Source organism: Psittacula echo, assembly GCF_963264785.1.
Source record: "Psittacula echo genome assembly, chromosome: 5".
NCBI lineage: Eukaryota > Metazoa > Chordata > Aves > Psittaciformes > Psittacidae > Psittacula > Psittacula echo.
This window is the reverse complement of record NC_137739.1, coordinates 8,399,411-8,424,183: the sequence shown is the minus strand read 5'-3', so window position 1 is coordinate 8,424,183 and position 24,773 is coordinate 8,399,411. Positions and strand designations below refer to the sequence as shown.

The 24,773-nt window shown below is 37.9% G+C and overlaps 1 protein-coding gene across 1 annotated transcript; it reads left to right on the top strand.

The window, feature by feature from the left end:
• Window positions 1-3,929: 3,929 nt before the first annotated feature.
• Window positions 3,930-24,568, top strand: LOC308221168 (transmembrane protein 180-like; the record flags this gene model as incomplete). The annotated part of the gene is made up of 7 exons (XM_080618131.1): window positions 3,930-4,082; window positions 4,832-5,566; window positions 8,468-8,622; window positions 9,930-10,013; window positions 11,013-11,156; window positions 18,620-18,740; window positions 24,419-24,568. The coding sequence occupies 7 exons, from the start codon at window positions 3,930-3,932 to the stop codon at window positions 24,566-24,568; spliced, it is 1,542 nt and encodes a 513-aa protein (XP_080474257.1).
• Between the last annotated feature and the right edge of the window lie 205 nt (window positions 24,569-24,773).

Here is a 24,773-nt window from a genome sequence, read left to right as displayed (position 1 = left end):
GGCAGGGCAAGCCGGCTGCCGCTCCTCTCCTTAAAAGCCGCCTCCGGCCATTGCCGAGCGTTTCCGGACTTTGCCGAACCTCTCCCCCTTCTGGTCGGGCTGCGCGAGGCTGCCGGCGGCAACGTGGCAAGCTACAACCGCCCACCCACCGTCCCCCCGCGATTCAAACACAACGCCCTCACCTCCTCCGCGGGGAGCCAATGGGAAGCCGCTCTCCGAACAGATCGAAAGGGGCCTACGCCAATCACAAAACGAATTAGTATCAATCTGCCAATGAGAATGAAGGGAAGGTTGGTCTGGGCTAATTACGCCCCGCCCCGGCAGCCGGCTGCGCTGCCTCCCGTCGGTGGAGGTGGGTTAGTGGCGGTGAGGTGGGCGGTGGTTGTTGAGGCGCTGAAGGGTTAATGGTGGTTGTCGTGGGGTGTGCCGGTGGGTTTGCGCTGGAGCAGAGCTGGCACAGCCCGGGGCTGGGCAGCGCGGCCAGGTGCAGGGCAGCTGTGGCTCCTGGTCGCCCCGTGTCGGGAGCCCCCGGGGAGAGCTGAGGAAGAGCGTGTGAGGAGGGGCTCGGCCCCGCGCCGCGGTTACCTCAGCGGCATCACGCCCAGGTGCGGGCCGCGGTCCCGCCACTTCCCGGGGGAGCCTCGGCGCCCGAGCGCGGCAGAGGAGGGCAGAGCCGAGTGTGGTCCCGCTGGGGCGTGCAGCTGCGGAGCTGCTGTCACGGCTGGAAACGGCCGTCTCCATCCCCGCGTGGTGCTCGGGCGGTCACCGCTCGCTCCCGCTTCTTTCCCTCAGAGGGGAGAGGAGCCGTGTCCCATATCTGTGGAACTGCTGAGGGAAAGCTGGGTTGATTTGACCAGTTTTAACAGATGAGCATCTCCAAACTTCCAGCCCTGCAAGTTTCTGGAGCCCCGTGCCTGCCAGTAGCCGCAGCTGGCCAGCCACAGCATCGCGGGCCGGGAGGGTGGCGACATCCGAACAGCTTCTCCGCCCCTCCTGCTCAAAGTGCTTTGTGTTTGCATCCGCCCTCTGCTTCAGAAGCATTTCCCCTAAGTGTTACTGCTCGGGACTAGGAAAGCCTTTATTCTTATTTCTGCCTTAATGTGGTTCAAGTCATGGTAGAAAGATGAGGAAGATGCTTGTGTCCGACCAGTTTTTCAGGACTGTGGGCATTGCGCTGCAGTTTGGGATCCATCACAGCAGACCATGATGTCAGCTAGTGTGCTTCAGTCAAAATCTGCTATTGCTTGGGAACCCACTTTTCTTTAGACTCATGCTGTAGTTTCTTCTAGTGATTGTCATCTAGCTCTGGGAGAAATGCAAGTAATGTCATGCAGTGTCTCACTGGTTTAAACAGTCTGTTCTTCTGGCTCAGCTGTACTAACACGGTTGTAACCACTAGACTGATCTGCCTTCTGTGAGTCACAAAATGTCAACACCTGTGCTCTAACCTACTCAATATAAAGGCTGACAATTAAGAAGAGAGAGGGGGTAGTCATGTGTGATTTCACTGTTGTACCATTAAAGAGTACCTCTTTGGGGGAGGAAGTGTGGTACCTCAACTTCTAATTGAACTTATTTCGTACACAAGTTACAGGGCCAGATGTACCAATTAGAGTAAAGAGTTGTGTCAGATCCTGTGTATTACAATTAGTCATAATACCAGAGACCTATTTGTGCATTGTTAAAAGGTTTTTATTGAAGAAATTTCAAATTTCTTTTTACTTTCAAATATTCTGAAGTTCAGGGGATTTATTTCTTTTTTTCATGTGTGTGTAGGAAGGAATCGAGTCAAACATGATTTGAGAAATGACTGCTAATTTGCTGGCAGTGTCTTAATGTGAAGCACTTTATTCTTGGTACTTCTGGAACTGGAGGAAAAGGAGAGCTCCCAGTTCTCCATTTGAAGACCTAAGCAAAGATCTCCAGGGAGAAATAGAGATGAAAAATCTACCTTTCCAAAATCACTTCATTAAGTACATTTGTGGAGGCTTGAACATGCATGTCTTAAAATACCTAAGTGACACTTGGTCAGTAACACACTTACTGTAATGACTTTCTCAGTAATATCAAACTTACTTTAAAATATAAACATTTCAAATGGGCATCTTTTCAGCAGCTTTATCTTCACTTTAGGTTTCTCAGTAAAAGTTTACAAAACAAAACTTGCTACAAATAATTAAAAAAAAGGCAAAATTTCATCACTTGAAAATGGAATTTTCTCTATAGCTTGAAAATACACATTACAATCATCCTCAAGTATCTAAAAATTCAGTTATGTTCTTACAAATAAATTGGCTTTAGAAATGCTTTGGATCAAGTTGTCAGCTTGATTTTTGTTTTTGTTTTTTTTTACATGTAGTGTGAAGTTATCTCCTCTGTGCATCTTGTTTCATGTTGGAGTATCTTAAATATATATGCAAAGATGCATCCACATTTTATTTGCTCTTCAAGAGGTCATTTTCTGTATCAGGGGTGGAAAACCTGCTGTTCCGTCACGTGCCAGAACAGACACGTGTTCAGTCCCTACCTGGCTTGTGGCCTTTGTCTGGCCCTTGCCTGGCGATTAGGATTTTACCATCTTCCCTTGCAGCAGCCTGTCTTCAGCCACTTTGTAAGCCACAGGAATGCTGGAAACAGCCTTGGTTTTCATTTCCTGTTTCTTCCATGGTCATTTTCATGAGGTGTTTGGGGATTTGGTTATAGATCTGCTTATTGAGCTGAACAAGCAGATATTCGAAGTAGGTGTTTTGATGGATATTTGAAAATTTCATTTAGGATAACCTTATTAACATGCAGAGGAGCAAAGTGTGGGCTATTGACAAAAAGTAGGTTGTAAAGCTCTGGAGTTGGAGTTATAGTAAGGCCTCAGTTTGAACCTGAAATATCTCTAAATTAATGACAGACAGCTTCCTTCAAACAGGTGCTCAGATGAATAAAACCTCAGTTAAAACCAGCTACCTGGGAGAAGTATTTTTGTATTGGGCTTACAGAATCAAATGTGGTCAATGACTACCTTTATGTAATCATTACTGAGCTTTAAAAGGTAGAGGTTTCCTGGAACTAGCTATTTTCATGGAATAGTTTATTCCAAATATGCTGAAGTGAATTGCTACATAGATGGAAAAGGTTAGCATCTTAAAAAATTGTTGGCTGAAGATTTGCTTGATATATTAAAGAACTCTATATTCTTGGGCTGAATCTTTGTTATTTGGACATGCTTAAAATGCTATACATGTGTTACTTGCTAGATTTTATTTACATGCAAATCAAATCAAAATGTTTAAACTCTTGAAAGTTTATGGTTTCCATTCATATCTCATTAATTTATTAGGTTAAAGTTGTTTTCATGGCTTGTTAACAGTTAACATTTAAAAATACAAGGACAAGATTTGCTATTTGTTTTGAAAGAAATACTCATCTAGGTGCATACTGCATTTGACATTCATAGCAATGGAATACGTAAGGGGATGAATTGAGCCACTTCATTCCTACACAGTCCATAATTTTAAAACTATGTAGCTAGTAAGACAGATCTAAAATGTATGCAATTATTTGAACTCTACACCAAGACTAGTGTCAGCAATAGTAGATTTTTCTATTGAGTCTGTGCACCAGTTAGGAAGGGATTCTTTTACATTTTTGTCTACTTGTTCCATTGAGTTTTAAGCACTGGTTATACTTAGAAATATCACTGACTTCTTAGTATTTCCATCTATTCAGTTTGGCGCTCAGTGTCTTATAACTCAGGAAAGTGTTTCTCATTAAAAAAAAAAAAAGGAAATAAGAATGGGGAAATTTCGCCCTAAGAATCCATTTCCACATGTCTGAAAAAGCAAATTTCCCATGTCATTTAATTTGGAGAATTATAGTATCAAATGCTGTAATTCTTTTTTGTAACTTGAGGAAGAAGAGAATTGTTCCTGCAGACGATGAAGTTTGTTCTGAGAATTCATCCTAATGCGCTGGCGTATTCCATGACTACATTAGGTGCTGGAATGATGAACAGTATGTTTAACTTCTACTATGTTAAGCTTTTCCTAAACCGATACAAGATTTCAGAATCAGCATTTCATCAAGCACAGGTATGGTACAATGGATTACCATGTTGTGCTATGTGTCTGTGTTACCACAACACAATAAGGTTGGGGTTTTTTTACTTACAAATTAACTTTTGGGTGCAGAGCAAATAGTTATACAGTAAATTAATTTTACATTTAGTTAATCCATAAGCAAGTGAAGGTACATGTAAAGCACATCATTTACAGTCTTTAGACTAAGAATCTCCAGACTTTAACTGATGAAAAGATTTTTGCCTTTGATAGCTTGAAGTAATTTTGTAAACTAATCTTGTACCTCAGCTCCATCAATGTGTGTGACATTAGTGCTTTCCCATGGGCTGTTTAAGTACTTAAATACTGCCTTTACACTGCAAGTAATTATTTGTGTGAGCAACTCTTATTGTAAATGGTCTCCTGAAAGTAATGGGCCGGCTCATGTTTTGAATTACTTGCTGTGAGAGTAATATTTGGGCTTTGCAACATGAAAGCTGAGATAAATAAGCTTTTGAAAGAGTTAAAGTCTTAGAGACAGGGGTTTAGTGTAGTTGGGCACCTGCCTACTTTTTCATCTTGTTTTTCAAAATTACTATAAATCTAAATACACTTAAGAATTAGTTCTGGAGACTGTTTTGACCTGAGCTTTCATCTTTATTCTTTCAATAGAGATTTATTTTAAATAAATGTGGTGTGTATTGCTTTTGTATTTGTATAACCTCTGCAGAAAAATCACACTGATGATAAATTCTGTTGTGTTTCTTGCTTGTTTGTGCCAGGTTGTATTTATGATATGGAATGCCATTAATGATCCTCTTTTGGGGTATATTCAAGATAACTCCACATTCACATGCTGCTCAAGACGCCAGTTCTCAATCTTATATGGAGCTCCTTTATATGCATTAGCCTTTTTGCTTCCTTGGTTTCCTTGGAAACATTATGAAGAAGGGGACTGGCAAAGTGGTCTTCACCTCATCATTGCGTTATGTGCTTTTGATGGTTTGCTGACATTTGTGCTTCTAGCGCAGTGTGCGCTCTTTGCAGAGATTTCAACACAACATGAAAGTAGGCTTCAGCTTATTAAATACAACCAAGTAGCAACATTACTTGGCTCAATGAGCATTCTGTTTTGTGGTCTCATATCAGATAATATGGAAAATTTTGCCTATTTTCAGGCTTTCACTGTTTTGGTCGCAGCATTAGCAACAGCCTGTATGTGTTACACGGGCAAATACAGTACTAGTCAGTATGAGCAGAGAGAAATCTGTATGGAGAATGCTAATCTGAAAAATGGTGAGGGAACTCTCTCCTGGTCCTCAGTAATTTCATTGACCAAACAGATAATGACAGAGAAAAACTTCCTACTTTTTGTAGCAATGAACTTCTTCCAAGTCTTCCACCTAGCCTTCTGCAACAATTTTATGATGATCTTTGCAGATAATCTTATTCCTAAGGATGTCCTCTCTTCCTCATTAAGAAGCATCATGTATGGGGCAGGCTTTATTTGTCCTCAGGTAAGCAGTTACACTTTTTTTATTCCAAAATATGAAAACATGGTGTTTTACTAGTTTTCGTTAGTTTAAGGTGTCCATTTACACTGTGTTGGAACCATGCTGTCTAATAAACCATTATTAATTACTAAACCATAAACCATTGGCCATACCAAGAGACAAATCTAGGTCACCAATGCTCTAAAAGAAGAAAATTTCTGTGTATACAGGCTACCTAAATGTAAGGGTAGGGTAGTGAGAAGAGGCAGGCTGGTAGAGTATATGTTTACAAGAACATAAGATTTAAGCATGCAAGAAGTGAATGTTTTGGATCCCACAGGGTTCATAATACCCAAGTATAAAGGAATGAAAAACATCGTCAAGATAAAAAGCTTCTAAAAGCAAAATCTCTAGAATTCTGGATTCTTTTCTCTTTGTTTTTGATTTTTAATACAGGATGAAAAAATAATCTCTTCTTCAGGAAGTTTCTGAGATAAACTGCACAAAACACCAGGAAAAATTATTAGGTATTGAAAGCATTGTTGAAATATGTGGTATCTCAGTCATGAGAACCAAACAAAACTCCAAATAGCTGCTCTTGGAGAATAATACATTCCTATTTATTTTGTTGTTTGCTGTCTTGGTCAGCTATATTTACTTGGGAGAGAGAGACACACTTTCAAAACCTTGGTCAGGGATGGGGGGAGGAGTAATGAACTGGAAAAGAGAACCCTAACGAGTAATGTGTGAGATCAAGAAAAGCATCAAAAATAAGTCCCTCAGAATGTAAACTTACTTGTCTGCAGTGGAGAGGGTTCATTCCCTTCTAACTTCTTTCACTGCACCTGTTAAAACTTTAACTTTCAAAGCTGAGTACCTGAATTTTGTCTTAGGTGTGGTGGTGCTCAGAATTCTGACGATCGGGCTGTTGCATTTGTTAAATGATAGTGGGTTTCAGTAGGTAATATGAAAAAAAGATGCATGCAAATGTAACTGGAATTCACAACTCAACTTCAGTTACTGTTTTAGCTTTTGCATATATAACATACAAATCCTAAACATATCTTCTTTTTTCCATAACTCCTAAATGTCTGCAGTTTAAACTCTTATCCTTACCACAGGTTTGGGTCTTCTTTTTTTTTTTTTCTGTAACTCAAACAACTAGCTGATGAACTTTGGAAATAAATCAGAAGGTATAGATGTTAGGAAAGCTTAAATATTTTTACAGTCAATATATAGCAATCACTTTTGTTGATAAAATCAATGTGACAGTGTGAAACCAATGGTCTTTCAGAAAACACATCTGTCTCTGCTCCCCAGAGACTCTTGTCTAGAAGGTCACTGAACCATGGAGTGTTTGCTGTGACTTTATTTTGCTCAAGTTTTGTCCCTTTGAACTCAAGATATAAGAGAATTCTCTTGTGGCAACATCCCAAACTTAGCTTACTGGAAAAGCACCCAGCCCTTGTAAACTAAAGCCCCTTCTTATGAACTTGTGCTTCGGTGGCCTGTACTCTGTCTCTGGTTCCTTTTAGTAGTGGTTGTGACGAATAAAACCTGCCTACAAGGGAACTTTGTTGCTGAAACACAGGCAAACAATCTAAATTTGCATCATTAAGTTAGTTTGCTTAGAAATATGCAGTCTTGGAAACATGCAGGTATTAAGGAATTGTCAAAGTCATAAGTACTTCCTGAGACAGGGTTATTTCTCAATTACAGGGAGACAAGGTCATAGTTTTTACAATAAACAGGCATTAAATAATCCTGTACCATTTCTAGTGTAGGCACTTTTCTGTAAATTGCCTGAAAACAGCCAGGGGAGAAGGATGTTTAAGTTTCTTAAAACCAGTTTTTTTTCTTATACCAACTTTCCAGACTTTTTATACCTCCCTGATCGTTGGTTAAGCAGAAAAGTTGAGCTTCTTTATGATAGTATTTGCCACAGTAATCTTTGTAGCATCCTGGTTTTATTCATTGTGTTAAAGCATTTAAATGTGTGAACAAATGTACAAAGAGAATTCTTTCCTGTTCTTAATATTACACTATTCATCTCTGTAACACAGAGGGAGGAGAAAATGTGTATCTTTATAGAGCTGGTGAGTATTTTTTGTGATAGTGATGAGGACCACATACATACAGATGGTGACATAGGCTCGTACAATAAAAAGAGCATAATGCATTACAAAATATCCTACTTAAAGTGTAAAGTGAGGAACAATGGAGAAGAGCTTACACTTTGTTTATACTATAATCGGCACTTAATACCATTTTCATGAGGTTAGCCATCACTAGCTTCTTGTGTGGATCACTGCTTGCTATGATTGACGGAATTAAGATATAGCCATATGTGCTATCCACTGGCATCTGCCTTTACTTGCTAGTAAAGTCTCTAACTTGCTTACATCAGCTGTCTTGGTGAGCTTGCTTTATCAACTTAAAAGTCGTGCTTAATTTCTACAAATTTCAGTGAACGTAGTAATATTGATGAGAAAAACAATTATTGAAAATATTTTCAGCAGTTAAAATGGCAAATGCTTGGTTTACAATATTACTGCAAATTTAACTATTTAAGGGATATCAGACATAAAGATCATGAGCATTAAATAATCGTTAGGCAATGTGAGAAACAGTATCTTCCTCAGGATATTGTAGTTCTCAGCTGGCTGGTTTTGAGTGAAAGATTCTTACCTGGTAGAGGTATCACAGAATGAACCAGTAGATAGTTCTCTTTTTCAATTGCTAGTTTTTACTTGGGTTGAACTTTTTACAAAGGGTTGATTTGTGCTTTGGTTTGGGTGGTTGTTTGGGTTTTTTTCCTTAATGGTTAGTAATAAATTACATCTGGTCTGTGCTTTATAGCTCTCCTGATCCTGAGATACTGTACTCTATCTTTTAATCATATATGTGTATATATTATCTTTTCAGTGCCTTGTTCTTCTCAGTCATACTTCACTGAAGAAGTTTGGTTATTACAGAATCATCTTGTTTTCCTTCTACTTTGAAGGAGTAGCTGCTGCTGTCATGTTTATTCTAGGGTCAGAACACTATTATCTGTTGGCATTTTATCTCACGACAAACATGTAAGTAAATACACTTCCCTTTTCATAGATACAGCTTAAATAATTCTAACAGAGTGGACACTTGCTTTTAATAGCATTAAGATTTTGCCACTGCTTTTATGGTTTTCTTTCTGTTCTGTTTCTCTTGTTAAAAAAGTTGAAACTCCAGTTACAGTTTTTCAGCTTTCATTTTATTCTGCTTCAGCTTTTAATTTCTGCTTAAAAAAAAAAAAGCCTGACGTATGAACAGTGATTAAGGTTTGCAGCCCCATGCTTCCAGCCACTTACCTGCTATAACATGAGATTCAAGGGAAGCAGAATCTCTTCTCATCCACGTAGACAGAGGAGATCTCAGCAGAGAAACTTTTATTTAAAAATAAAGACTTGTTTGTATTAGAATATTGTTACAGTGGTTTGTTTTTATTTTTTTAATTTTCTATTTTAATGCTTTCTTTCTACATGTTCTTTCCTACCATCCTTTTCTTCATCTTCTTTTTTCTTCTTTTCCCTGTTTTCAATCTCATTTTCAGTATTTCAGTCATGGGCTACTGTTAACACTGAATTGGGTGAACAATAAATTGAATTTCATTACCTGCATGCTTTAAATGGTGAAGATATATGTTGATTTCCCCAGGAAAAAAAACCCTCTAAGGTACCTAAAGACTCTATGTTTAAAGTGCTAATTGTTCAAAGCCTCTTCTAAATAAAAGCTAATCACACCCAAAATGTACTAAGACATAGGAATCTCAATATTTGAGTTTATAGTTTCTCTTCATAGTTTAAGAGTTGTTTTTTGTGTGTGTGTGTTTAAAGGCACAGATGTACACACATATGCATATATGAATACAATGTAAGTAAATATATAGGAATGCATGTAAAATCTTTTTATTGTTCTAATTCTCTCACTTGGAAGTTTGTCTTCCATATGGTCTTTCCAGTAATGCTCATGTCCTTTTCAGATTTCAAGAAGAAATTTTCAGTCACACTTTCTTCTCAGGTGCTTCTCTTCTCCATGTCATTTTAAATGACATTAACTGATAACCTCAAGTAAATATTTATGACGTTTTGCACCAGTGTCCAGGAAAAAAAGAAAAAAACCCTCTACCACTTAGGTTTGCATATTGCTTTGTAATTCTCAGTCAAGAACAGATCTAATAATGCTTTCAGAACTGCTGTTTAAACAGATAAATTACCTAGTTTTAAAGAAAGTCTCTGTGTGTTTGTGGAAAGGTCAGTGTTGGGGTATGTACGTTAGAGTGTCAGTTACGATTTCATTATGAAAGTGTATATAAGAACTGTGATCATCTTAAATATTTTGTCCTTTTTAGGGTAATTGTGCAAGCTTCATTTAGTTTGTTCAATTTGCCTTTGGCAGATATTGTTGATGCAGATTTAATAAAGCACAAGCGGAGGTATGTCCATCAGAACTGTTTTTCTGTAAATATGCTATCTCCTTGCCATGTTACTCTTTCATAAGTTAGATCATGTCAAAGTAAAGACAGTAAATGGTCTTCTATCCTTGACACAGAAGTAGTTTTTGTAAGAGCAACTTAGCATAAATAAAGATATGAACTTTATTCAAGTTTCCTGCAGTTAATTCAGTAGAGTCACTGCAACAGATTATTAAGTAATTTCTAGTTTTAATTTTACATAGTATAAGCCAAGTCTCTAATTTTTTTGTGTTTCTATTTTTGTTAGCTTCAGTTGAATTATTCTGTAACCATATACATTTATTGTAATTTACAAAATTTTCTGAATAAGGCCTTTCTAACATGGAAAAGGTGCTTATAAAGCTTTGCCTGTGCTACTTCAAGTGTAAATTTCAAAGTCTAACTGGTTGCTGTTATCTCTCTGAAATAAAAATTGATAAAACCTGCTTTGAGGTAGCATATTACAACTACTGGATCTTCTGGATTTTTACTGAAGTGCAGGTAACTTCCTGTTGCTTCCATCAATGTTTATTTAAGTGCAGATTCAGTCCTGGTTATTGTATGAAAGAACTTGCCCCTCAAAGGTGAGAGCTATTGCTTTGATGAAGAAAAAAAATGCCTCCTTTTCTGGCCTCATGCATGTAAATTCTGAAGTAATTAATTCTCCATGCACTGTTCAGTCTAACTTCACTTCAGTTATTACTCTGTGTGCGCAAAGTTGAATTTGAGTGCAAGTCATTTCAGAATCGGGGCCATGCTGTAGATATACACCAGAGGTTTATTACCTTTCGTTTCCAAAGAAATTTAAATTTCATTATGATAATTGATCTGTTTGCTATAATGGGTGAACTATATAAAGCCAAGTATCATAACAGTTATCTTCTGCATATTAAAAGGAGTTTAAAAATCACTGTTGTAATTAATATACTAACAAGTTTGTGTTGTGCATTCATTTGGGTTTTTTTTCCTTAACTATTTTAGATCACCACTTTCCTCTATGGTTTTTGGCACCAATGCTTTATTTACGAAGCCTGCCCAATCTTTGGCTCCAATGCTTGTGGTTACAATACTAAATCAATTTGGATATGAGAACCTGAATAACGAAGTTGCTCAACCTGATCCAAGGTGAGTTCAAAAGGGATACTTTAAATCATAGAAATTAACATGAAATAATCTAAAAAGCAAATTAATCTGCAATTAGTTTGCATGAACTGCACTTCAAAAGCATGAGTGCTTTAAAAATATTTTCCAGTTGTTTTTTATCTGTGTAGGAATAGAAATAGTTTTTAAAGGAATCATTTCCTAAGCAATACACATGAGGGTATCTACCTGATTTTGAAACACAAAGGATACATTTCGGTAGTTGACCGCCTCCTGTTCTATTGGAAAAAGAAAAGAAATCTTTGAGATCACCTCAAGATAGATGTTGTCCTGGCTTTTGTGTTTTGTTTATCTCATAAACCTACTTCCATAAATACATAATTCTAACAGTGTTGCATTTAAGATACACTTTTGTCTGAGAGAAAGCAGTATAATCACTGGAGGAAGGGAATTTGCCCCAAGTGGGAGTATAATTTTGGCTTTGATACTACTTACCATTCTAATGCTAATGATTTCATTGCAGTACCTGGATACCTTAATACACAGGTTGCTAGTTAGCACATTGGAAATGCGTGGGCTTTTATAAAAAACAAATCAAAAGGGAATCAGTACACTGAAAGGGTCAAAGGCTGTTTATTTATGACCAACAAGAGGAAGTGGCAACATAAGGAATGACTGAAGTCAGGGCTAAAAGGCAAAAATCAGTCTTGGTAAGGATTTGCTTGAGAAAACAACCTTAAGAAATACATAGAAGACAATTGTATGTGAACTTTTGTGGAGGGAGCTCTTGAAGGAGAAAAGACTGGTCACGTGTCACCCGAGGCTGGGAGAATGTGTTGTATTTGAGGAATTTTCTGAACAAATCTATGATTAAAAACATGGCATGAAAAGACAACAGGTGGTTTTCAGAAAAGCATCCTAACACAAGCAAAGAAGGCTTAACTTTGAGGCTGTGTGTGAGAACAGTTGATTTTATTTTAATGCATTCTGTCGATAGCCAGCCAGTGAGATGATGTGAAGAGGACATGAACCTCATTATAATGTCAAATAAGATGGGTGATCTTTTCTTTTGCAGAAGAGTGATAAGTTGAACTGGATGTGGATATGAGAGGGCTGAATATATTAATCTTGATGATTCAGAGAAAATCAGATTTAAAACATAAAACCTGCAGTTCTGATCCATTTCAGTCAGAGAAATGATACCTTTGTGGATGGATTTTAAATCACAGTAATTACAAATCTTTTTTTTCCCAGTAAGTAGACTCTGGACTATAGCAACAATATATTTCTTATATAGAGAGCTGAAATACTTTGAATGCTCAGTCTCTAAACCTGTATTTTCACTTGAGTCATGCTGAAATTTGATTTAACTAGGGCAAGTAAGAGCATAAAGGTACAAAGCTGAGATCAGTTAATCAAGGAGCACCTGAATTATATTTCTTTTGCCCATCCCTTCAAAAATAATTTCTTAAATCTGAAGCAGTCTGCACCTGTTTTCTGTATATATATATATGTGTGTGTGAATGTGCATGGCCTTTGCTTTGCAATTGGACTACGGTGTGGGCATACAGTCCACAAAGACCAGACTACTCAGGATTGTTTCTAGGGAGTCAGTTTGCCTATGGCAATGTACTCAGACCATTGGCTGAGCTAAGATTACTTACACATATTAAAACCCTTTCAGATCTATCTCAGATTTCAGCCATAGGCAGATAGCTAGAATACACTTGCCTCAGGACAAAGCTGGTTGGGGTCAAAGAGAAACTGAATACAGGAGGTTGCTTAAAATATGATCATGCTGTTTGGGAAAAAAGAAAAAATCACATATGTGAATTACATGTAATGAAGTGTTCTCATCCATTCCAATACAATCTTAGCTCCACTGTCCTTCCTCCTTCTCCAAAGCTGGCAGCATCTATTAAGTGTTCTAGGAAGCATTTACTTAATTAGGTATAATGTTAGTGAATTGTGAAGATGGCACAGAGAACCCTTATTCTGCATTAACAAAATGTTTGGGCCCTGAATAAATATGTCTTAAAGAGTTTCCAGCAATGTTGTTTCCTGGGAGGAGAGAGAAGGTGCAGTTCAAAACCATAAGCTATTTGCTGAATCTAAATTACTTAGTTTTTCTTAATATACAATTAAAATTCTTAATGTGGGAAGTTAAATCACAGCAACAATGAGGGAGCAGCTAAGCCTGGAAACCATTTGCAGGCATGTTAGGTCAATAAAATCATCAGCAGTAGTTAGCACGGCTTCACCAAGGGGAAGTCATAATTGGCCAACTTGATAAACTTCTAGAATTACATGACTGGCCCAATAAACGAGGTAAAAGTTGTGGATATTGTCTACTTGGTCTTCAGTAAGACCTTTGAAACTGTCTCCCATAAGATCCTCATAAAAAAGCATTTGATATACAGGTTGGAGGAGCAGACAGTGAGATGGGTTGAAAACTGGCTGAATGGCCAGGCGCAGAGGGTTGTTATCAGGGGCATGAGGTCTAGTTGCAGGCCAGTAACTAGTAGTTACACTAGTGGTGTATCCTTAGGGTCTATACTGGCTCCAGTCCTGTTTAACATCTTTACTAATGATCTGGATGATTGGGCAGGATGTACCCTCAGGGAGTTTGTTGATGACACAAAACTGGGAGGTGTGGCTGATACATCAGAGGTCATGCTGCCATCCAGAGGGATCTTGAGAGGCTGGAGAAATGGGCTGACAGGATCCTCATGGTTCAACAAAATGAAATGCAAGTCCTGCACCTAGGGAGGAACAGGCCCAGGCACCAGTATATGATGGGACCACCCAGCTGGAAGGCAGCTTGGCAGAAAAGGACCTGGGGCCCCTGGTGGACACCAAACTGAACATGAGCCAGCAATGTGCTCTTCTGGTAAAGGCAGGGAATAGCATTATCTTGGGCTGCCTTAGACAAAGTATTGCCAGCAGGTCAAAGTTCCCCTCTGCTCAGCACTGATGAGGCCACATCTGGAGCACTTTGTCCAAATGCAGCCTCCTCAGTACCAGAGAAACATGGACATACTTGACAGGACCCAGCAAAGGACCACAAGTTATTAGGGGACTGGAGTATCTATGAGGAAAGGCTGAGAGAATTGGAATTGTTCAGTCTGGTGAAGAATCATGAGGGGGATCTTCTTAATGTGTATAAATATTTTAAGGAACGGTGCAAAGAGGATGGATTCAGGCTTTCTCCGGTGGTGCCCAGTGACAGGACCGGATCAGTGGGCATAAACTGAAAAACAGGAGATTCCCTCTGAACATCAGGTAACACTGTTTTGTTGTGAGGGCAACTGAGCAGTGGAACAGGTTGCTCAGGGAGGTTGTGGACTCTCCATTCTTAGAAATATTCAGAAGCTGTCTAGACACAGTCCTGGGCAGCTGGCTTTATGTGGCCCTGCTTGAGCAGGGGTCTGCAGCAGGCAACCTCCAAAGGTCCCTTCCAACCTCAGTAATTCCATGGGTCTAAGTTTGTGAACAAAGTTCCAGTATTTAATGATAGTGCAAATATGAATATGTTACAGATAAGCAGTTGCTTTTTATATACAGATCCTGTCTGTCACATTAGGGTTTTTTTCACAGTTATTTCACAGATGCTCTTACAAAGCAAAAGAATCTTAATAAGAAATATCTTATTATCTGTGTTTAGCTTAGGGGATGTTGTATGTTTTATATATTAATGTTCTGTGGAGTGAGTGGAGAAAGTGTGGTTTTGTATTCTCAGCAACTTTCCAGGCTTTTGCTGTAGTAAAACACATTTTCCAGCAACAAGTTTACTGTTGCAAATGATAGAACATCATTATTCACACTTATTTTTGTGTAATATTGTCATTTAATTTCCTCATTCCTGCTTTCTTGATGTATTGCTTACTCAAGACCATATGGAATGCTGGAGCTCAGAAACTTTCTGAATTACTTCTACTAGCATATAAAAAAAAGGTCACAGCTTCCAAGGGAAGGGTATGTCTTTTTCTCCCCTACTTCATTTATCTTACACATTTTATAGCATTTTATTAATAGCATACTGCCTTTAGAAGTCATCTTCATAAATATGCTCTTTGGTGCTCATCTTACCCTGTATCAAAAAAAGATAAATATGTCTATCAAAAGTTGTCTGCTGAGACCAATCATATATCTTCTGATTCTTATGCCTCCAGCAAAAAGTCTGTAAGATGACACGACCTCATCTACACTTCTTCATCATTCCAGTGACCTCATTTTGATTCTTCAGCTGTGTGATGGCTCCTTGACAGCCCCCGTGATAAAGATATTTCATTATTTCTTCATTAGAGCACCAGAATTCCATTAAGACTACCAACCAACTATAAGTTGCTGGGTTTTAAGGTTTGCCTGTCTTCTGTTGCTATCATGCTGTTGAGCAATTCACACATGCATATTTTCTGCTTCAGTAAAGACCACATTCCCAAGCAGCTTATTAGGGCAACTGGCATGTTATGAGTGAAATTCTTACCCCAGAAGACCTTTTGAGACAGTAGTTCATCATTTTCTTGGTGCCTCTCTTACAGTTGTACCCTGCAGCACACCCAAGCTGGTTAGACAGTGAAGAGGTTTTATACAAAGAGTAAGATTCCAGAAGAAAGGAAAATTCGGTCCCCTTTGTCTTTTATCTGTGAGGTATCATAACACTTTCAGGTAGATTGTTAAGATTCATCAGAAGTGAGAAAATTATTATTGCTGAACAGTGATTCCAGTACTGGATTAAGCCAGGCGTTCTGCAGACCTGGACTGTCTTTCTCTTCCTCTGTACGAAAGCCTTTGAACTGACCATTCACATCATCAGGTCCTTACTTACCAGTATTTTCTTCTGCCTCAGTGTGGTTTCTTAGTCACAGTGATGTCTTCTTCCTTAGGAGCAATCCAGTACCTCTTGGTTTCACATCTGGTATCATAATTCTGAAGTGTGACTTCTGCTATGAATACTGTGTATCTCTTCCAGAAGTTGTCTTCCTTTTTGGTGTAACCTTATTCACACATGAGGTTGGCCAATATATTGTACAAATTTCCATATGTGTACACATGGTTCTGTATACAGTAATATACACATTATACCACATTCTCAGGGAACTTGGTCACTATACATCAGGTAAGCATTTTGTAGTGGAAGCCAGTTTAATGAGTATTTTTAAATATCCCTAAAATTTGAGCAGTAGCTTGCAGAATTGAGTAGTCCTATTGGGACCCAAATCCAAAAAATCCCAAAATTGTTGGGATTTTTTTTCTTTTTGTCCATTATCATAGCAAAGCATTACCTGCTCTTATGGCTTGCGGGTTTTCTGTTTGGTTTTGGCTATGGAAAAGATACCTAGTTTAAAATCTCCCTCTTCTGGACAGCCTCTACAACTGCAACTAACTTCTCGTGAAAGTGTGCTTTTCAAATTCATTCTTCAGAACTCAGAAATTTGACAGGAACTCTTCATTATTTATTGGAGGCACTTTCAACTGTTAATACTTTCATACTGAATTACTGGAGTACATGACATTCTATTCAGAGTGTTATTAGGGCTGTTTATGAAAGATTTTATTCCTGTGTGTGCAAAAAAATGTAGACATGGAAATTTCTGAAGTTACTGGTTCAGCTGCTACTATAATGAAATCTGAGCTCTGCTCTTGATTTATCCCAGTCCCTTAATGAAATATTTTCCCATTCCTTGTTCTGTGTACCAAAGATATTTTTCATAATTCCTGCAGTAAATTAGGCTTTTACAGCACAATGAATAATATTATTTTCTTAAACCAATATTGTTCCAGTGAAACCAAATCAGGATTGCACCGGTGCGAGCGATTTCACAGATGTTCTTTCTTTTTTTCATCCTTCCTGAAGTCCATGTATAAACGGAATAATTTTACTAATGAAAACTGTTCTTTAGCGTGCAGAACAGGCTAAGTACAACCCCAACATCCTGTTAACCATGTCTTAGTCCTGTTTTCATCTTTAGCTAGGTACGTAACTTGTTGGTGGCCTCCCTGCTGACACTGCTCATACAGTTAAGTATTGGCAGATGTGTGCATGATGTAGGCGCTTGTTTACTTGTAGGTGGACTGAAGATGCAATTGAATACAGGCCAGTAAGCAACATCCAAATGGTAAATTACTGTTACTGCCAATAAGCATTGGCTATGGACCAGTGACCTGCTAGCGAACATTTCCAGTCTTATATGCAGTTGCCCAAGTGATTTAGTAATTCACATATGAGCCTGTGTTTTTTTGGTTTTTTTATGTAGCATTAGCATATACATGCCTTGAGATCAACCATGAGCATTGTATGACTGTGTATATGTACTAAGGAAGAAATCTGGCCTATGATGGAGGTTGCAAGCATTTTTTCTGTTAAATGTAGTGATATATGAGTTGATTCTTTTATGATTCAGAGAAACCTAGGTTTTATTCAAAGGCCTGCTCAAGTTTTTTTTCACAGATCTCAATTTTTTTTGATCACATCCATAGCTGTTCTGTGAGTCTCCTATCTCATCCCTTAATGATAAAGAAAATAATATAAACTGCCTCATGGAGAGAAAGTTCATTTAGAGGCTGTTTCTCAGCTTGAGTTGACTTTCCTGATATTTAGTAATTAGAATCCAATAATTAACAGAATGCCAGCTGGTAGATAATGATTTTAGCTACTAGATAAATGCCAAAATGTATGCTTTAAGCTGTCAGAAACCATACTGTTCATAAAAGGGAACTCATTTTAAGTCCAATATTTTACTTTTCTTATTCATATGTGTTGATGCTTTTATCTCTTATTCCTTAGAGATTTAGGTGAGGAGGTAGTATGCATCCATGTGAATAAATGAGAATGAATGTTAACTTCACATGTATTCCTTTTATGGCTTTTATTATCTGTAATAATTTATTTTAAACAAAATAAAACAATGCTTGCTATTTCACATAGCCCTTTACACCATACCTGAATTCTATGCATTAATCAAAACTTCCATCTAGCACTCAGCAACTATAACAACACACTATGTGGATAGCTAGAAGCACAGATTTTAACTTAAATAAAATAATTTCATACTAAAATGTTTGTTTCCATTTTCTGCTTTTATTTCTCTTCCAGATTTTTCAGTCCTCCTAAAGCTCTTCAGATGCTCTGTTCTATAACTGGATTATATTGCTTAAATTGATTTCTGCATTACATAATACAGATGTATACTAGTGAACAGGATTTCATAGGTTGCCTACAGTGTATTGAAATTAACTCTTTGTGTGCTAATTATATCATTTCCTCCCAGCTATTATGAAAGGAGCAAACAACATAAAATGCATATTTGTATGTAGAATTAGAAAATATAATTGAAGTGCATTTGATATCTGTGATATTTGTTTTTAGGATTGATTGTACACAGTAATGTGTGTACATGTATATAATGTGAGTCCTTTTGTTGTGAATTGACCATCAAAGTTAATCTTCTTCACCTTGAAAGCTATGTTTCCGTCTTCTTCACCAGCTTGTTTTTAGGTCTTCATGATGCCATGTTCTCTTTGATCTGTCTGGTTCCACTCTGCATTGCAGTCATCCAGATCCTGGCGTGGGCTCCCTTTTCAATCCAGAATAGTCATGTAACAGCTGTATGCTAAATTTGTAACAGTTGGTCAGTAAATCAGACAGTATGTTCTAAATGTGAAAAAACAAAATTGCATTAAATGGACTATTAGACCAAACACAGTTTGAGCCATTTCAGTGCAGATGCATTCTTCAGCCTATGAAGGCTATAACACAGATCACATTAAGCCTTACTGCTGAGCCTGCACAGAGACTTTTCTAGTTCAGTTGTTTTTCTTTAATGGGATTTATCCTTAATTACTAAACAAAGCCGTTTCTGGCATATACTGGTCACTGTTAACTCCTTTGAAGAATGGAGATCAGTTAAAGGAATCCCAGCCCAGCACCTGGAATTCAAGGGAACTGCATTTTCTTCAGCTTCCTGAAAGATGGTGGATTAATTCTGCCATACTGATAGAATGGCAGATCTCTGAAGTTTGTCTGGAAGAGCCTGGTGGATACCCCTCATGGATGGCAAAGAGATGAAGAGAAAAATTTAGATGGTGTGTACCTGACCAGTATCAAGGCAAATCCGACAACTACCACAGGAAGAGCCAAGAGTAGTTAACTATCCCACAAAAGTCTGTGTAAGGCTAAAGAAGAAAAAGATGAAAATGCTGTTCAGAAAAAGCTCCATACATCTTCACTGGCTTTCCGAGTGTCTCTAGTTGTGGTAGGTAGACGCAGTTTTCTGGGTTTAAATGGGAAGATTATTTTGAAGGTACCATATTGTTAGTACTTCATATAGAATGTCATTGTGGTAAGGAAAACATTAGTGTATGGATATAGTGGTGTTCAGCTGGCTGGACAACTCTAAGCCTATTCATACTGAATCAAACTCTACCTGCTTAGTAGTGTGACACTGGAAAACTCACTTGGTGTGCTGACAGTTGAAGTTAATTAATTTCTGATTAATTATTGCTAACATCTTTTCAGTTACGCTTTTAAATGGATCCTATGACTTTTATAAAAGTTTATTTTGCAGAACTTCAGGAACATTGAATCCTCTTTTTCATTTTACACAGATTGCAATGATAAGTTACTATGTTTTTTCCTCCAGTATATCCATCATATAATTTTGTAATGATAGATAGCTAAGTATAAAATAATAATTTAATTTTTGTTCTTTATCTTGCCCGGGTAAACAATTTTAGAAGCACCTTTCTTACAGAGTGCCAGTCACTTGAAAGTACAAGATGCATTGTATGTATCCTGATTTTGAAGCGCTGAGCCAGTTTATTTCTAAGGCTTTACATTTATTGCAATAGGTAACTTGAATAAAAGGGAGTGTAAGAGTGCATTTTGGTAGACACCAGTATAATTTAATGAAGAGGTCTGAGACTGGAAATGCCAGTGTTGAAAAAAAGTATTTTGTGCCTCTGTTTTTCCACTTGCAGCATAGAAACAATGTTGTTTCCTTGCCTTTTTTGAAGTGCAAAGTGCTTTCAAGGTGATGAGTGAAAAAGTGGGATAGCAGTTTTAAATATTTAGATATTCCAAATGAACACTTTGATAGCAATATGAAAATTTACGCTAAAATGTAAGAAGGCAGAAGTGTGATGGCATTTTAAGTTGCATTATTGTTTTTTTATCTCTGTCTTGTCACAGATACTATTATTCATTTGCATTGTACGTGCTAATAGCATTATGTACACATTCTAGCATCACTTGTATTTACAAATATAAAGAATATTTACACAAATACGAGAGCAGATAGACATAGGTTGTGTGCTTAGATTCTGAATTTTAAAAAGACCTACTGCACTCTATGTATGAATTTTGTGCTTGAAAAGCAGGAGGAGCAAAAGCCCAAGGAATCTTTGATTCATTCTATGAAACAGTCTTCTCCCTGATAATTCTTTTAAAATGGTGATGGTAATAAATGGTAATAAATAACTTAAAATACTTTTCTTTTTCTTTACTGTTTCTGTATTTCCTGAATTTCCTATATTCATCCCATCCTCATAGAATATATATTTTGATAGGTGAAAATGTTATTGTTCCACAAATAGGGTTTCTTAGATGGCTATTTATTACTTGGTTCTAATATTAAATTATTAGAACATAGTGTACAATTGAGAGAGTGTTGTGCTATACAACAGGAAAACTAGTAAGTGATATGAAGAGTCAAAATTATACCAAGAATTCTTTGAAATGATCAGAATTATTATTTTTTTCTGGAAAATGTTTGGCAAAGATACCATTTTATTTGCTGAAACAAGAAAGGAGGAAGGGGTGATATGACTGCAGGCACAGTTTGAATAGCCTCTATAAACTTCCGCATCTTTAAGGAAGAGAAAATAATGGAAGATTTCTAAGCAAGACAGCCTTAAGATATGAGAGATTAACTGTGTGGAATAAACTGGTTTAGAAAACAAATCTGAGAAATATAGAACAAATTATTTAATATGTAAAATATTAATAATTTTTCAAATTTATTATCTATTATTCTCCCATTTGTCTGTCCTATTTCTCTTGCTACAAGGGCAGGAAAAAAGTGTCTTTCGTCACACCAATAGTCAATCCAGAAGAGGACTGGAAAACAGCTTTAAATTCCGGCAGTAGTCTTATTACAATAATAGAAGGTTGGCAGTATGTTATGATTGATGTCACTTACTCTCCATTTCTCTGTCACCCGCTAAACTTTGTTATCCTCTGCTAAACCTACATGATTGTTTTTGGCGATGAATCAAGTAACAGGATGATCAAAGGCAAAAGTTCAGTGTCCAGCAACAGCTGCTTTGTCTGCTTTCTCTCCTTATTAGCTAACAGTATCTGAGTTTGAAGTCCTGCTGCTGGAAAAATGCCCCAATTTAATCTTGATAATTTAAGAGTGTCTAAGATAGTCTCATAACTGATAAAAAGGATTTAAATGTGTATAATATAAAATATGAAATGCTGTGATAACTTCAGAGAATTAGAAATGTGATGTTTAAATCCCATTCTTGGAGTTTCTGTATAAATTCTGAGAGTTTGGATCTTAATACACCAATTTAATTTTTTCTAATTGAAAAAAAAAAGTGTCTTCTAGATTCAAAAGGATGTTATCTAATAGACACTATAGAATGCTAGTCTAATATAGTACTAATACAGTATATGACTAGTGATAGAGTGAAAACACTGACTAAATGACAATAAAAACATATTTAATTTTAAGTAAGAAAAAATTAGTTTTCTTTTATGTGGAGCTTACAGGCCTCTGTTCTGTTTTGTACAAAATTACCTTCACAGTCTTGTGCTGTACTGTGAGTTTGGAACTGCTCAGTAATTCATGAATATACTATGTTGACATGACTAGTAGGGTGTTTACATTTGAATATGGTTGTGAAGCCTAATGGGTGCTGTCAGGAAAGACAAGCAGGAAGGGAAGGAACAGTTAAGATAAGCCACATTTCCACAATACTTCTGCACTCTTTCTTATAAAATTAAGCCAGCTTAGCCAAAAGCTCGGTAGTACATGCAGTCAAAAGAATTCTAGCTGCTTTTGTAAAGGAACATACAATAGACTTGGGAGGAGTTTTCTTAGAGAACTGGACAGACCCACAACTGGGCTTCCTGGATTACCCTTGCGGGAGAGGATTTTAGATAGCTGTCTCTGTTTGTTCCTCTTAAAGACCTTTTTCATAATCACTTTCTTACTATTGTTTAAATAATAGACGGGAAAGTTGTTCTATTGCTGAACTCGATCAGGAAAATTGCAGATTTACATCTTAGAATATGTGAGGCTGTGTAGCCAGCCCTGTCACTGTGAGTCCTGCTCCAGAAGGCCAGGCTCCTTGTGATCACCACAACCCAAATGGTGTATTAAAACCGTTGGGTATGTTTGGGATGGTTTTGGCCTTTAGGTATTCAATTGATTAAGGAATTTTCCATCAAGACAAAAAAGAAACACTAACTAAATAGTTGCAGAGAAAGTACAAACAAAGTGATCCCTTTTTTTTCTGTGAATACTCTCCCAGCACACCGATTGCTTTGAATGACATACGCAAATGCTCACAAATAAGTTTTCTGAGATTGTACAGCAATTGGCTACAATTCCACCAGCCTGTATACAAATGACAATACATAAAAATTATTACCTAAATATGCATGAATAGTGTGTCCTTTATAGCCTGTCAAGAGAAAAATATGCTTCTTATACAGCTACCATAGCAGAATATTAATGACAAATGCAACACTGGGTAGGAACTTTGGAAAATCTCATTAAAACATACCCTGGTTGTATAACTACAATGCAAAGACAAAAGCTAGCATATTTCTTAATTTATTTGGTGTGTAATTCGTTATCTGTATTTTACACCTGATAGAATTAAGCTGTGTTTCCCTGTGAACAGCATGTAACTAACCTGAAGCAGTTTTATTTATTGGTTTACACACTGTGCACAGATGTCTATTTAAAAAGCAGCAAATTTAGCTTTTGTCAGTTTGGATTTTGATTACAAAGTTGATTTATTCCTAGAGGGAAAAAAACCCGTACATTGAAAGCAGAGAAATCCCAAACCAAATAAAAAGAAATAGACTAAAATGGCATCTTAGCCTATCTAGCTAGTGGAGAGAAAAAATCTTTATTTGGAAAACTGTCTCAAGCTCTTATGTCGGAAACTTTCCTCGAGGAGGTTAAACATCAGGGAAAATAAACTAAGCAGAAAAATCCTCTGGCAATATTCTGCTACAGCTCCAATTTTGCTCATTTCCCAGGATAATCACATCCAAGGTTGGATGCGATGAGTGCTTGATCAGAGGATCTTCCAGGTAGAAGCCAGGATCAGTGACATGGTTTAGTGGTGGTCTTGGCAGTCCTAGGTAATGGTTGGACTTGCTGGTCTTACAGGTCTTTTCCAACCTAGTTGGTTCTATGATCCCATGGTGATCTGACTGCCAGGAAATTAAGGGGCTCAACTCCAGCCTTTGAAATCTGATCAAAAGGAAAGATACCAATTGCTTGTGGTTGTTAAGAAACATTTTTTAGGAATTAGAGATGGTAGCCCTGATGCCGTACTCCACTGGAATTTGATTAATGAGATAGACTGTCTAGATTTTCTTGCAGTTTCAGTTGTATACCGATTTCCTCACTTCCTATGTTATTACCACAAACAACCTATACTTCTGAGAATGTAAGTGAGAACAGTGGTGCCTCACCCAAACCCGCAGTGACTATGGCTTTTGTTCTGGCAAAGGCACCTGCTGCAGTGCGAAAAGCCAGAACATGTTTTTCCATATTGACCTGTCCCATTTTCTCCATAGGGTCCCAGTTGCATCTCCACTGATCTCCACCATGCCCCACTGCATCCCCATGCACAGAAACGGGGTGCAGGAGTCTCTCAAGTTCTTGTTCTCTTGCCTACACAATGGCTTCTCCGCCCTCTACATGCACATCCCAGTATCCAGAAAAAAATTCCTGGATCAAGGGCCTTAGATCCTACTGTGCAGTGACCCGTGCTTGTGCTGCGCAGACCAGGCTGTGAGTTTTGTGAAAACAGCTTTATAAAACAAAATGTTGCACAAGTTCTACATGAGCATAATGTTTCCTCTGAGCCACTTCAAAATAGTTATTGAGAGGAAAAACTGAGATGTCTGAGGACATTGAGTTTCGTGTATCAAGCAGTTGTGGTCTTCCATCTGAAAACACAAGTTCCTTTTGAAGAGCAAACCCTGTAATGACATGATTTATCTTTAAATGCTTGTGGTTTGGGGTTTTTTTAAGGAATCTCATCACCTCCATGCGTATCGACCTCTGTACAGGAAGAACCTGGAGCTGATGAAAGCCAAGCGCAGCTTTGTGCAAAGCCCCACTTCCATCTTTCAGCATTTACTGCTGTGGCAGCCAAGAACTGAACTCGGCCCCGAGGTGTAAACCGTAATTAACAGTTGGTTCTCATTCCAGGGGCTCCACACGGCAGTACCCGCGCAGGGTGCAACTCCCCATTAACGCCCAGCCCGCTCCCCCTCAGCTGCCTCCGCAAAGGTTGCTCTGCGCACGCGCAGCCACGGGTGACAGGGCGGTGACAAGCACGTGCTCTCCTGAGGGAGGTGGCGTGAGCCCTGCGGGAGGGGGAGCG